General features: G+C 41.0%; 1 protein-coding gene across 3 annotated transcripts in view; it reads left to right on the top strand.

Moving 5' to 3' along the window:
* DSP (desmoplakin) overlaps positions 1 to 11,384 on the top strand; it is a 38,821-nt gene that overhangs the window by 5,540 nt on the left and 21,897 nt on the right. For 2 of the 3 annotated variants that reach the window (XM_017746916.1, XM_008643443.2), the window contains exons 2-7: positions 3,494 to 3,596; positions 5,205 to 5,353; positions 5,694 to 5,868; positions 8,490 to 8,618; positions 9,757 to 9,807; positions 10,755 to 10,916. In XM_017746916.1, the coding sequence (XP_017602405.1) occupies positions 3,513 to 3,596; positions 5,205 to 5,353; positions 5,694 to 5,868; positions 8,490 to 8,618; positions 9,757 to 9,807; positions 10,755 to 10,916 (750 nt within the window). In that variant the 5' untranslated portion in view covers positions 3,494 to 3,512. Of the gene's footprint in view, positions 1 to 3,493; positions 3,597 to 5,204; positions 5,354 to 5,693; positions 5,869 to 8,489; positions 8,619 to 9,756; positions 9,808 to 10,754; positions 10,917 to 11,384 lie in introns of those variants that run through there. The other variant, XM_017746915.1, reaches the window with a different exon arrangement.

Raw genomic sequence — 11,384 nt, 5'->3', positions numbered from 1 at the left:
TTCTGAAAGACCAGCCTTCAGCTCTTTCAATTTCTGCTGGAATGGTTGATAACACATGCTGTATTTACAGAGGGGCAGTAAAACAGATGAAAAATCTGCCCATATTTTCACTGCCTGGTGTGCCTGCAGCGTCTGATACAGCAGGATTCTATTCATAGGTTCAAGGTTTAGACACTGCCAGAGTTAAATCAAATTGTCACAGCAGCAGTAGGTGTTATAGTGACCAAACATTACTCAAAACTTGTTCAGTTTCATGTAAACAAAATCAGACAAAACAACAGAGACATTGACAAAATACCATGTAAAGTAATCCACTTAATCTGTGTTCTCTGAGGATTGTTGGTATCCTACATTTTGTGAGAGGCAGAAATGTATTTTTATGTAGCATGTAGGTTACATGGTTTTACTTAAAAAATCCAGCTTTGTTCTTGCCTCCATGCTATGATGCTGTCCAGCACGTTCAGGGGTTGCCTCAGTTTCTTTGGTCCAGTGTTTTTTGGGTTGGATACAGTTTTACTTTGGCTGTCTGTTTCCTGCTGCCTCAGGGTTGGTTGTCTTATTACTCTGAATTGGAGTTTCTGCTTTGATCTGCTCATCCTGTTGGCTTCATTAAGAGGTGTATTGTACTGAGAGACTTTGACACTGCTAATGAAGTACCTTCCTGTCACATGGGTGAAAAGTATTGAAGGTGTGTCCCTGTGAGATTGCGCTAGTGCTATCTGATGTATCAACATCGGTATATGTATGTTGAAGTATAGTCTCGCTAAGTATTTTTATATTTTAAGTTCAGAGATTGATTTATGCCCTTAAGCATATTTGTACAGCTAAATCCCCTTCAGATTTGAAGTCCTTGATTCCTGTTGGCTTGGTGGAGCTATGCCATCAAACATCAACTCCTGTGCTGACACCTGCTGTCTCTGGGTGTGCCCCACTAGCCCCGTGTAGCTCTGTTTGGTCTTCTGACAGATTTGAAAGCCAATGCCTCTAACAGGCCATGGCCTTTTTATCATTATCATAGGATTGATCTCCATATTTTCACTAGCAAAACTGGTTAGCTTTTTAACAACAAAGATAACATCCAAGATGTTAAAAGCAGCATTAATAAAATAGTGTGCTCTTTTCTGTTTTCAATTTGTATAGCTCTGACTTCTGCCATTATTTTGGTTATATCTTTATCTACTGGATTGGAGAGCCTTAAATATGTGCTGCTTTCTTTTTGTGAAGGTCCCTGTGAACTGTAAACAAGTAACTTGTAGATCTTTATTTGAAGACCTAGATAGGATGTGCTTAAGCCTCTCGTTTCAAGGCCTCTGCTTCTGCTTTTGAAACAATTTTGTGCATCTATATTTAACTATCTTCAGGTTTTTAATTTTTAAAATTATTTGGACAATAATTATGGATGTGGCATTAGGATGAACACAAAATGCTTGTATTTCTACTTTTTTTATATTTTAATTTGTTTTAATAGCTTGATTTACTTGAGAATGGCTTTTTTTCCCATTTTCTTACCATGTTAACTATAATAGCTATTGTTTAGACCTTGTCATGGTGAAGTGATGTCTTTGAGTTCAGTAAAGTTACACTGAAGCCAGTGGAGATAGACTGATTGATGACAGTATAAATCTGGTCACCATCTATAGTTCATTTGGCATTAATGGATTTCCAGCATTTGTAGCTGCCAGAACATGACGGAAAAAGTGATTCAAGAAAAAGTACTCTTCCAGTGTTCTAAAAAGAGAAAATTGCTTGGAAGGTTCCTTTCTCTTCTTTATTATGTTTCATTCATGAGAATAATTGTGGGCGTAATTAAATGTAAATTTCAGATGCAGTCAGATATTTCTATATCTAAACACAGCAGCGATGCCTAAGGAGAAGGAATGATTTAGAAAAGGCAGCTGACATGGAGCCTGGCACAAAATCAGACCCATATGTTATTTTTCATAATTGTTTCCTTTAAGCTGTTTCCAAGACACACAGGGTTGCATAGCACAGTGGGGCACAGTGTTTGTGCAGCCAAAGGGTCACAGTACAAGCCGGGGGCTGCATGTATACAGCTTGTTTTGTGTCACCCAGTGACTCTCCAGTCTTGTCTCTACATCTTTGAGGATCTGTTCCCTGGTATTGGGGGAAGCTGCTGAAAAGTTGCTCAAACCTTTTGCATTTGTTCCAGATGAGCTGATACGAGAACAGCAGGCTGCTGATGCATCAACTGCACATGCTGCAGAGGAGCTCTTAACAATATAGAGTGTTTCTCACCCCTCCAGTGATTTTGTCAAGGACAGTTCTGCTGAGTTTTTTTTTTATTGTCACAATTCCTTTTGTGAAGAATGGTCAGAGTCTGTTCAAATCAGTGGAAAGATTTCCATTGAATCCAGATTGCTTGCTTGGCTCTGAGTTGGACAGGTTCACACTGGTAGTCTTTTTGGCATTAGTGTTGTAAGGAATGTTTGACTCTTCAGTGATTTGTAATGGAAAAGGTTACCTACTGTGAGCGCAGGAGTCAGAAAACTAGGCAAGGCTTGGAAACACCTTAGTTCTTACTGTCTGTTAGTGGTTTATTTCAGTTTCACTGGCAAGTGTTTGGTTTTAGGAGCCGCCCGGGCGTGCCTGGGAGGTCTGATCCCATCACCAAGGAATGGTTCCTCATTTGAAGCACCTCACCCCCATTCAACTAACAGTGGCTCATTTTGGTGGCTGAATCCTAAGCACTGAAAAAGCAACATTCTGGCAGTATGGATGCAGTAGATTATGTGTAAGACAACAGTAATGACACCGTTACCTGCCTTGGCTTTTTTTCCCACTAGTGTTGGGAAGTTCTGGAGTTTTACTTGGAGACTTCAAACTCATGCTTTATGTATTTGTAAGAAAGCATGTTCTCTGACTCCAGGCCCTACATCTATTTTTGTAGTAGCTTGTGTATCTTGCAATTAATTCCTAAGACACTGCACTAACTTTGTGCATTTCTGCTGATAAAAGAGCCCTTCTTACACTTGTGTGGACTTGTGTGCTCATGTGCTTGCGTAGCCAAGGATCCTGCTTTCCTTGTATGCCCTGACATTGATGGCTGGTGGGATAACATGAACAATTACATCACACAAAGACTATGCTCTAATGTACTGACTTTAACGAAGATTGTGAATAATTTGTTCTCGCTGTTAATGCTGTCAAAGTTTTCTCTATAAAAGCTACAAATACCTGTGCTGGAAGAAAAACTTTCTGTTTTATGGCATGCCAGTTTCCATGTTCTGCTCTATCCTGTGGCAAAGTCAGTCCATGCCTGCTGCTGCAGAACTATAAAGTGGGTCTGCCATTGTGGAATTGTCATTAAAATTTCACAGTGCGGTTAATGTGTGTGTGTGTCTCTGTGAACCTAAAGGAGGTGGATTATTCCATGTAACTTCTCTTAGCTGTTCTGAATTTGTGTTTCTTGTATTTCTTCAAAATGTGCAATTCCTCTGTATTTACTTCATCTTCTTCTTCTCCCCCACAACAGTCAGAATGGGACCTGCACCATGTCCAGACGCCAGAACACCATCCAGGAGCTTTTGCAAAACTGTTCGGATTGCCTGACACGAGCCGAGCTCATAGTGCAGCCTGTGAGTGCTTCTTGTTCTTCTTACCCAAAGTGATTATGAATATTACATACATATTCTGTGTTGTTATCTGGACTCACAGGCTCTGCTTCTTCATTTCCTTTCTCCCCGTTCAGCTGCTTGTGTGAGGCAACTGGGAGTGAAATAACATGCCTCCCTCCTAGGTCTCCTTCTTCCCTCTGTACTCCATTCAGTAAAACTGATTGAAATGTATCTGGTTAATAAAAGGGGTCTTCTTGATTTTTTAAAAAAAACCAAACCCACCCTCAAAAAGATTCTACTGCATCTTATTTTTCACTTTTAGATCAGGACCACTGTCAGTGTAAACACCTGTTACTAGTGTTAGGACTACTCATACTCTCTTAGTGGAAATACCTTCATTACCTTTATTTTATTTTTCCAGAGGATTGCTAAAGAAGTAAATGGAACTAGACTAAAATCCTCCTGGCTGTTTCAGCTCAAATACATACAGATAATCTCTGCAGTATGCTACGCTGGTACAAACCCAGAGTGCCTGGGGGCGGGTTGCTCACTGATGCTAAATTCACTCCTGGCAAACATGGGGTGTCCTCTGTTCCTGCTGCAGAGGAGGAGCAGGGTGGTGAGTGCATCCTGCTGTTGAGGCCACTGAGATGTGAAACCCATTCACAGTTCTGGCAGTAGATGTGATTTAATGCACACTTTTGGACCCTCTGTGGACAGAAAATTCTTTCAGAAATGAACTCTGTGGTTAGGAGTTCATTTCCTTTTCAGAGATACAGGACGTGTGAGCCTGTTTATATAAAAATCAATGCCAGAGTAAACACTGCCTTTTGTTCAGGATTAATATTATTCCAGTGAAGTTGAAAGAAAGATATGTTTAGTTCCAGCTTGGTGCCACAACATGCATTGCTTACTTTGTTTATTTCTTTTCTTTCTGAGGGACAGAACAATGAGGTCCATAACATTTTATTTGCAAAATCAGGTCACAGCTGCCTTATGTTTTGTTCAGCATGGCTGTGTCAGTGTGGGATGAGGTCAAAAAGCCATGTCTTCCTGGTTGAAACACCATGACTTATGCTGGTCCAACTGCAGTGAGAGGGTGCATGGATTTGCCTAGACTTTGGGTGATAAGGTGCAAATGTGATGGGGCATAGAGCTGGACCCAGGCAGATGGTACCACTCATGTTTTTGCAGGAGGGGGAAGTCTTAGAACCTATGGGAAACTTGTGGAAAATCAGGAGCAATATCCACCATCTCCTACTAGGACAGTGTTTCCTTCTCATCTTCTAAACACAAAAGCATAATGTCTTAAGAAATTAGCACACCATGTGAAGCCTTGGCTCCACTGACATAAACATCAAGATTGTTCTTTATGGAAAGTTCTGTTTGGTATTACATTTTAATAATTTTATTCCATATTTTATTTTAATAAGAACTTTCCAGTGACTGTGGATCCTTGCTAGTCGGCCTTCTGCTGGTTAAAGCTGGCAGTCAGAGATTTGGCAGTTGAAACTTTCCAGGCTTCCTAAGAAAAAAAATCAGTCCTCACAACATCTCTTTTAAGAAAACCAAAATGAAGCTTAGATTATGAATATTTAATTTAATCTCCCATCTTTTTTTTTTCTTTAGGAATTGAAATATGGGGATGGTGTCCCACTTAGAGGGAACAGGGACCTGGAAGACTGTTTTGCACAGGCAAATGAACAAATGGACATCCTGGATGGGCTGATCAGAGAGATGAGGCAGATGGGCCAGCCCTGTGACATGTATCAGAAAAGGTATTGTCAGGGAAGGGTTGGGGGTGGGAATGTGACTGATAGAAATTTGTGGTACTTCAAGTATCCCTGTTGTTGCAGGATGTGATAGAAATCAGTAAGGTGGAACTAAATCTGTTTGGTCATGCTAACATGGAGAAGGGCCTTGCAGTAATATATTTCTGATAGAAATTTATGCCTTAGTTATCTCCATGAAATCTTAGTCAGTATATTTTTTCCGTGGTCTTTGCTTTCAGCACTTTGTTTTGAATAGTTGGTGGTCCATTAGGAGAGATAAATTGCATTGTTTGCATGTTTTCTGGGTGTTTTGCTCACAGGCACTAAGTGGTTCTTTGCCTTTCAGGCTGCTTCAGCTCCAGGAGCAAATGCGTGCCCTGTACAAAGCCATCAGTGTTCCCCGTGCCAGGAGGGCCAGCTCCAAAGGTGGTGGCTGCTTCTCCTCTCAGAGCGGCTCAGGCTGGGATGAGTACACGAAACGTGTCACAAGTGAATGTTTAAGCTGGATGAGGCAGCAGAAGGTAAACCTGTGCAAAACCCAGGGACAATGCTAAAACCTGGTGTTGTTCATGAACATCACCTCATATGTAGTAATGTTTTGGGTGCCAGTAGAAAAGTAAAAGTACACGTGAATTCTCACATATTATTCCAAGTTCCTTTTTTTTTACCCTGTAGTACTGTAGATATAGTGAATTCCCACTGAAATCCAAACATGGATCGCGGTCTTCTTTTGCAGAGGAAATGGTGTGGAAGTTCAATTTGAAAGCTAAATGAAACACAGGTGTTAACATCACAAAAGGCATTGGCATATTTGCATTAGAGATTATTGTGCTCAGTATTTCCCTCCTTCCTTCCTTGCACAGATTTCCTTTGATTCATACTTATTTTAACCCTTTACACAGGACCATCTTCACAGATTTAACCACTGTCCAGTGTTTTACAGTTGTTCTCCCCCTCTACTCTGTCTTTATCACAGAGAGGTAGAACTGATTGCCATGGGACTAGGCTGTCAGAAGTCAGTGCTGAAATGCACACAGAAGTGCTGAAGCTACTGTTTGTTGCATTCTGAGAACAAATTTGCCAATTCACAGCTGTTGCTAATGTAACGTGGAGTGGAAAACACACACTGAGAGCCCATACTCTGTGCTATTGAGGTGAAAGTTGTGGGTTTGTGGTTGGACAGCCCTTTCTGAGGGACAGGTAGGGAGGATGGAACAAGGTGGCTGAAGTCACACTTAGCAGACTCCTTGTAATTTGAAATTGCATTATTTTTATCTCTCTTTATTAGTTTGTTTCTTTCTGATTCCATCCTTATTATCTGGGTATAGCATTTGCCAGGTGGGTCTTACACAAACCAGGTGAGGAGGGTAGAGCTCTGTAGAGCTGCAGTATTTTTAAGTGAGTGCTAGTTATATTCTAGTCTTTCAGTGTGGCATGTTTTAGAGGGGGAAGGGGAAGTGGAGGTGCACTCCTTGTGTTGTAATGTGTGTTAGCATTGTGCCTGGGCAGCAACAGCAGAGGTTATTGCTCTGCACATGCTGTGGGAGAGAAGGCTAATCATCCATGGCTTGAGGAGTGATGTTGGACAGACTCTGGGCATGCTTCCAGTGATGAAAGATGGTGAACATGCTGCCCCTCCCAAACACGCCATGTGATGCCCTGCTCAGACACCCCTCGCTAAACACAGGGAGCATAAGCAAGTGCTTTATAGCTGTGTTCCCACACTAAACCTCCTGTGAAAGTAGAAGTCGCAGACTCTCTCTCTCTCTCTCTCTCTCTCTCTCTTCGCCTTCATCCCTACAGCAAAGCTGAGGTGGGGCCAGTAAGCACTTACCTCACTGGGAAAATATATTTTGAACTTGCCACCATGCTGCTTCTTTCCGTCGTGACTTGCTGTGTCCCATTACTTGCTCACATTGAGACTAGGATAATGTTTCCCCTAGTAATGTGGAAATGGGAAAAAGTTCTGAGCACCTGCAGTTTTTTGCTGTTTTTCTGTTTCTTTTCTGGGTGGTTTGCTGATGGGAGAATCAGGTGGTAGGGAGGGTTGGTCAAATTTCCAGTGCAGAACTAGGGAAAGTGCAGTGAAATCCAGACAGCCTTTGTTCACATATGGCAGCCAGCCATGACTGCCACTGTTGCTACAGTCTCTTTAGACTTTAAATATAACAACAAGGGTCAAAGTCCTGTAACTTTTAAATGGCTGAATGAAAAATGGTTTCGTTTGTTGGATCATTTTCAACACTGCCTTTGAACCCCTACGCCTGAGTTCTGGCTTTATTGTCATCTGTTGACTCATAGAGATTAGACTCCAGGCTGGTAATTACTGAATTCAGTCCCAACCCAAGATTAAGGTACCTATTTCTTTACTGGGCATGTGCACAGACGGGCATTCAGACAGAGCCCTAGTGTGTCTTTGCAGCATAAAAAAGGATTTGGAGTTTGTGGAGCTGAATTTAGAGTTAGGTAGCTTTTAATATTTGAAAAAAATGAAACAAGGAGCTGCAGTCAGTTTTTGGGTTAGTAGTTAGCAGGTGTATTACTGTTCTCAAGGCTGTTTCTAGAGATTTGCACTTGGCATCCTACAATAAATGTTGCCAAAATGCAAGACATACAACACGTTTTCTAATCATTTCGGTTTAGCTTCTGTGGGGTAGTTTTTCATTTAGTGTTTCTCCATTTAACGGAGGTTTTTGAAGTTTACATGACCAAATTAAAATGGAAATCTGATGTACTGGGCTATAGAACTTAACTGGGCATTGTCACATGAATTGCATGAATAGCATTGTTTGATAAAGTCATTTGTTTTCAGAGTGATAAGAATGTAATTTTACTGTAGAACATAAAATAACAGTTTGGTCCAAAGAAAATCAGATGAAAGTACACTAGTGAGTGTGTTTCATCTAGTCTAACTATAAAACACTGAAATATTTTTCCTATTTTGTTTCTTCTGCTTTGGGAGCCTGTCACACAGTTTAATTGATGGCAATTTAGAGAAATTGTAACCCCCTATTCTGAACTTCTCTTTATTTCAGTTTTACTCTCTACCACATAGTCTGTTTCCTTCAGTTGAATTCCTTTATGCTCCATTTTAGGCGGTAATGTTGGAAATGAAAGTACCAATCCTGTTTCTTGCTCCTAGGTTGAAATGGAGCAAGTGAAGTGGGGGTTTGATGCAGCATCCATTGAGCAACAAATTGGCGAGCACAGGAGAACTCACAATGCCATCGGAGACTATCGTTGGCACCTGGACAAAGTCAAAACAGATCTGGTAATTACTGTCCTCCCTTACACATTGCTTGGTCTGGATTTATAGCATTGTCTTACTGGTGTTCCACTACAAAAAAGGAATGCTGGAAAGTTCATCCTCTCTTCAGAAAGCACTGGTGTTGTGACAGCAACCACTTTCAACCCTAATTCTGTGATAATTTTGTGTTTCACTTCTTTCCTCAGAATTTTAAAATGAAAATTTAGTAGCTATTTGACATTTTGTTGTTGTGCACCAAGGCTGGGAAATAAATACTGCCATATTTTTTTGTGAGAAGAATGACTAAGAATGATTATTCTCACTTGCTGTCTGAATATATTAAACAAGAAAGTGAAAGAATAAGATGGAGCCTTGAGTCATGGGGGTTTTTTCTGTGAAAAATGTTCAAATTCTGGGCTAAGATTAAAACTTTTCTTAGGTGTGGATACTATTTTTAGTTTGGTTTTTTTTTTCCTCTGAGACTTCTGTTGCCCTCTGAGTTTTGTGATTGGATTAGAATAAAGAAGTGACTGAAAATGCAATTGTTAACTTTCTCCCCTATCAGCCCAGCATTTAAGTATAGGAGAGACAAGGCTTATTTAATTTCCATTCATCTTTTATCTTAATTGGGAGGAGAGTTCAATCTAAAGAAAAGATAGCCTGTTCTGGGGCCCTGATCTCTCAACCAAGCTGAAGAGTGAAAAGGATTTTACTCCCTTTTCCCTTCTTCAAATAGGAAAGGTGATACTCTGCCCTGTGGAATACCAGTTCCAAGGCTGGGCATGAAACAGGGATAAAGACTGGAGCTGTCTGCTCACATCATAATTTATACTAGTTCATAATCTCCAAAGCTAGCTCTAGGACTAGCTGGTCTAGGAGTTTGGTGCAGAAAGAAATCCAGTTTTGAGTGTTGTTTTGGTATTGCAGATTATGTGCAGACTTGGTTATATACTAAGCATCCCTGAGAGTAGTAAATTTGTCCAAGCCTTGGTTTTATTCTTCCTGAGTCATCCAGTGGAGCAAATCTGCTGCTGACAGATGTCTCTTGCAGGCATTTGCAGGTTACCACCTGGAATTATTATGATATTGACACTGTAAAGCAAATACCAGCAAATAGGCAACTTGTAAAAGGCTCACTAAGTGTTTGCTGTCTCTGTTCCAGCGGGAGAAGGCCGCGGTTCATCAGCTGGAGGAAGAATATGAAGGCCTGCTGGTAAGCATGGGATGTGATCATTTCTGATACCCTGTTTGCTTTATTAGCACCTATGTGATTGTCAAGGGACCCTTCAGGTTTTGGCACAGTGACTGATCCATATTTAAATAATTTTATTCAGCAGTGCTTTGTAGTTTCTGAAAGTTTCGTTTTGAATCACAGACTTGAGATTAATTCATTGCCTGCTGTATAATTGACTTATTCTCACAAGAAAGTTTCTAGTTTACACCTGGTGCAGGGAGTTGATCACTATGCTGGCAAAGAGTAGAACTGTACCTCCTTAATGGGAATAAATATAGTGATGAAATTAGGCTGTATATGAAACTTAAAAAGTTACTCAAAGGTAGGACTAGAACCAAATTCTGTGTAGGGCTGTTCATCTTCCCTGCTGTGGATCTTCGTGTAAAACACAGCGAGAATCTTGTGCAAATGGTTTATTTAACCCTTGGGATCAGAATCTGATTCCTGGCAGTCTGATTTCAAGCAACAGGATGTGTATTATGATGTGAAGACAATGTTTTCATGAAGTGTCAACTGTGCAAAAGATGCTGCTGTAACATCAAGGATGGACTATGAGCAGCAAATGCAAGTAAAAGTGATGTTAAATATTCAGACATTTCTTGCACTTCCCTCCATACCTTTTTGCTTGCCTGCCTACCTATCTGCTACATGTGTTTGAAGTAACTTTGAGAAGTTGCTGACATTAGGTTCCCATTGTTCTGTAAATCCTGACATGTTGTCCACTGTCCATTGCCAACAGGTTTCATGGTTCAATAAACCCAGGGACATCTGCTGTCCATTGCCAACAGATTTTACAGACATGTGGGTTTTCCTGTTATTTTACTTAAAAAAAAAAGCTATGCTGTGCTGTGCTCTTGACTTTCCTTTCTCCACCCAACTCAGGCATTTATGTGTTTATGGCTTCTCATTTCTGTACTTCCTTGCAGAAATACTCCTTTGAGAGAATGGATCAGCTTCGCCAATTCCAGAACCTCATCCAGGCCACCAGCAGAGAGATCATGTGGATCAATGACTGTGAGGAAGAGGAGCTCCTCTACGACTGGAGTGACAGGAACACGGATATTGCTAGGAAGCAGGAGTCCTTCTCTGTAAGACAGCTCAGCCTCCCCATGCTTTCCATGGGCCCTCTTGGAACAGTCAGGGAGGAACAGCCTCTCTTGGAGACACTCATCACAGGATGTTTCTTCACTCTTTTGAAGTTCCTGGGGTTTTTTTATCAACAGTTTTCAATTAAGTACTGTGTAATAACCTTTTGAGGCAAGGCAGGACATTTTTTGGAAGATTTTGCTCCCATTCAATGACTTGTCATGGTTTATTTTGACCTTGGAATGCGGCCTTCTTGGTACAGTCCACTATGGACCAGTGATCACATGCAGCTTGTGCTGGCATGCCAAACTAAGGGACTTGAATCAAGCAGTTTTATTTCTCCCTCTTAGGACTATGCAGGGGTCAGAGGTCCCTGTATTTGGCCCTGATTATCTCTCACCGGGAAGCAGAGCTATGCTCTCTTCCTCTGGTGGTTCTGCCAGCAGCATGTAGAGTGCATGGTCAGACAT

The sequence above is a fragment of the Corvus brachyrhynchos genome, unplaced genomic scaffold (genome assembly GCF_000691975.1).
Source record: "Corvus brachyrhynchos isolate BGI_N302 unplaced genomic scaffold, ASM69197v1 scaffold100, whole genome shotgun sequence".
Taxonomy (NCBI): domain Eukaryota; kingdom Metazoa; phylum Chordata; class Aves; order Passeriformes; family Corvidae; genus Corvus; species Corvus brachyrhynchos.
The sequence above is the reverse complement of the archived record's forward strand: the minus strand, read 5'-3'. Positions and strand labels throughout refer to the sequence as shown.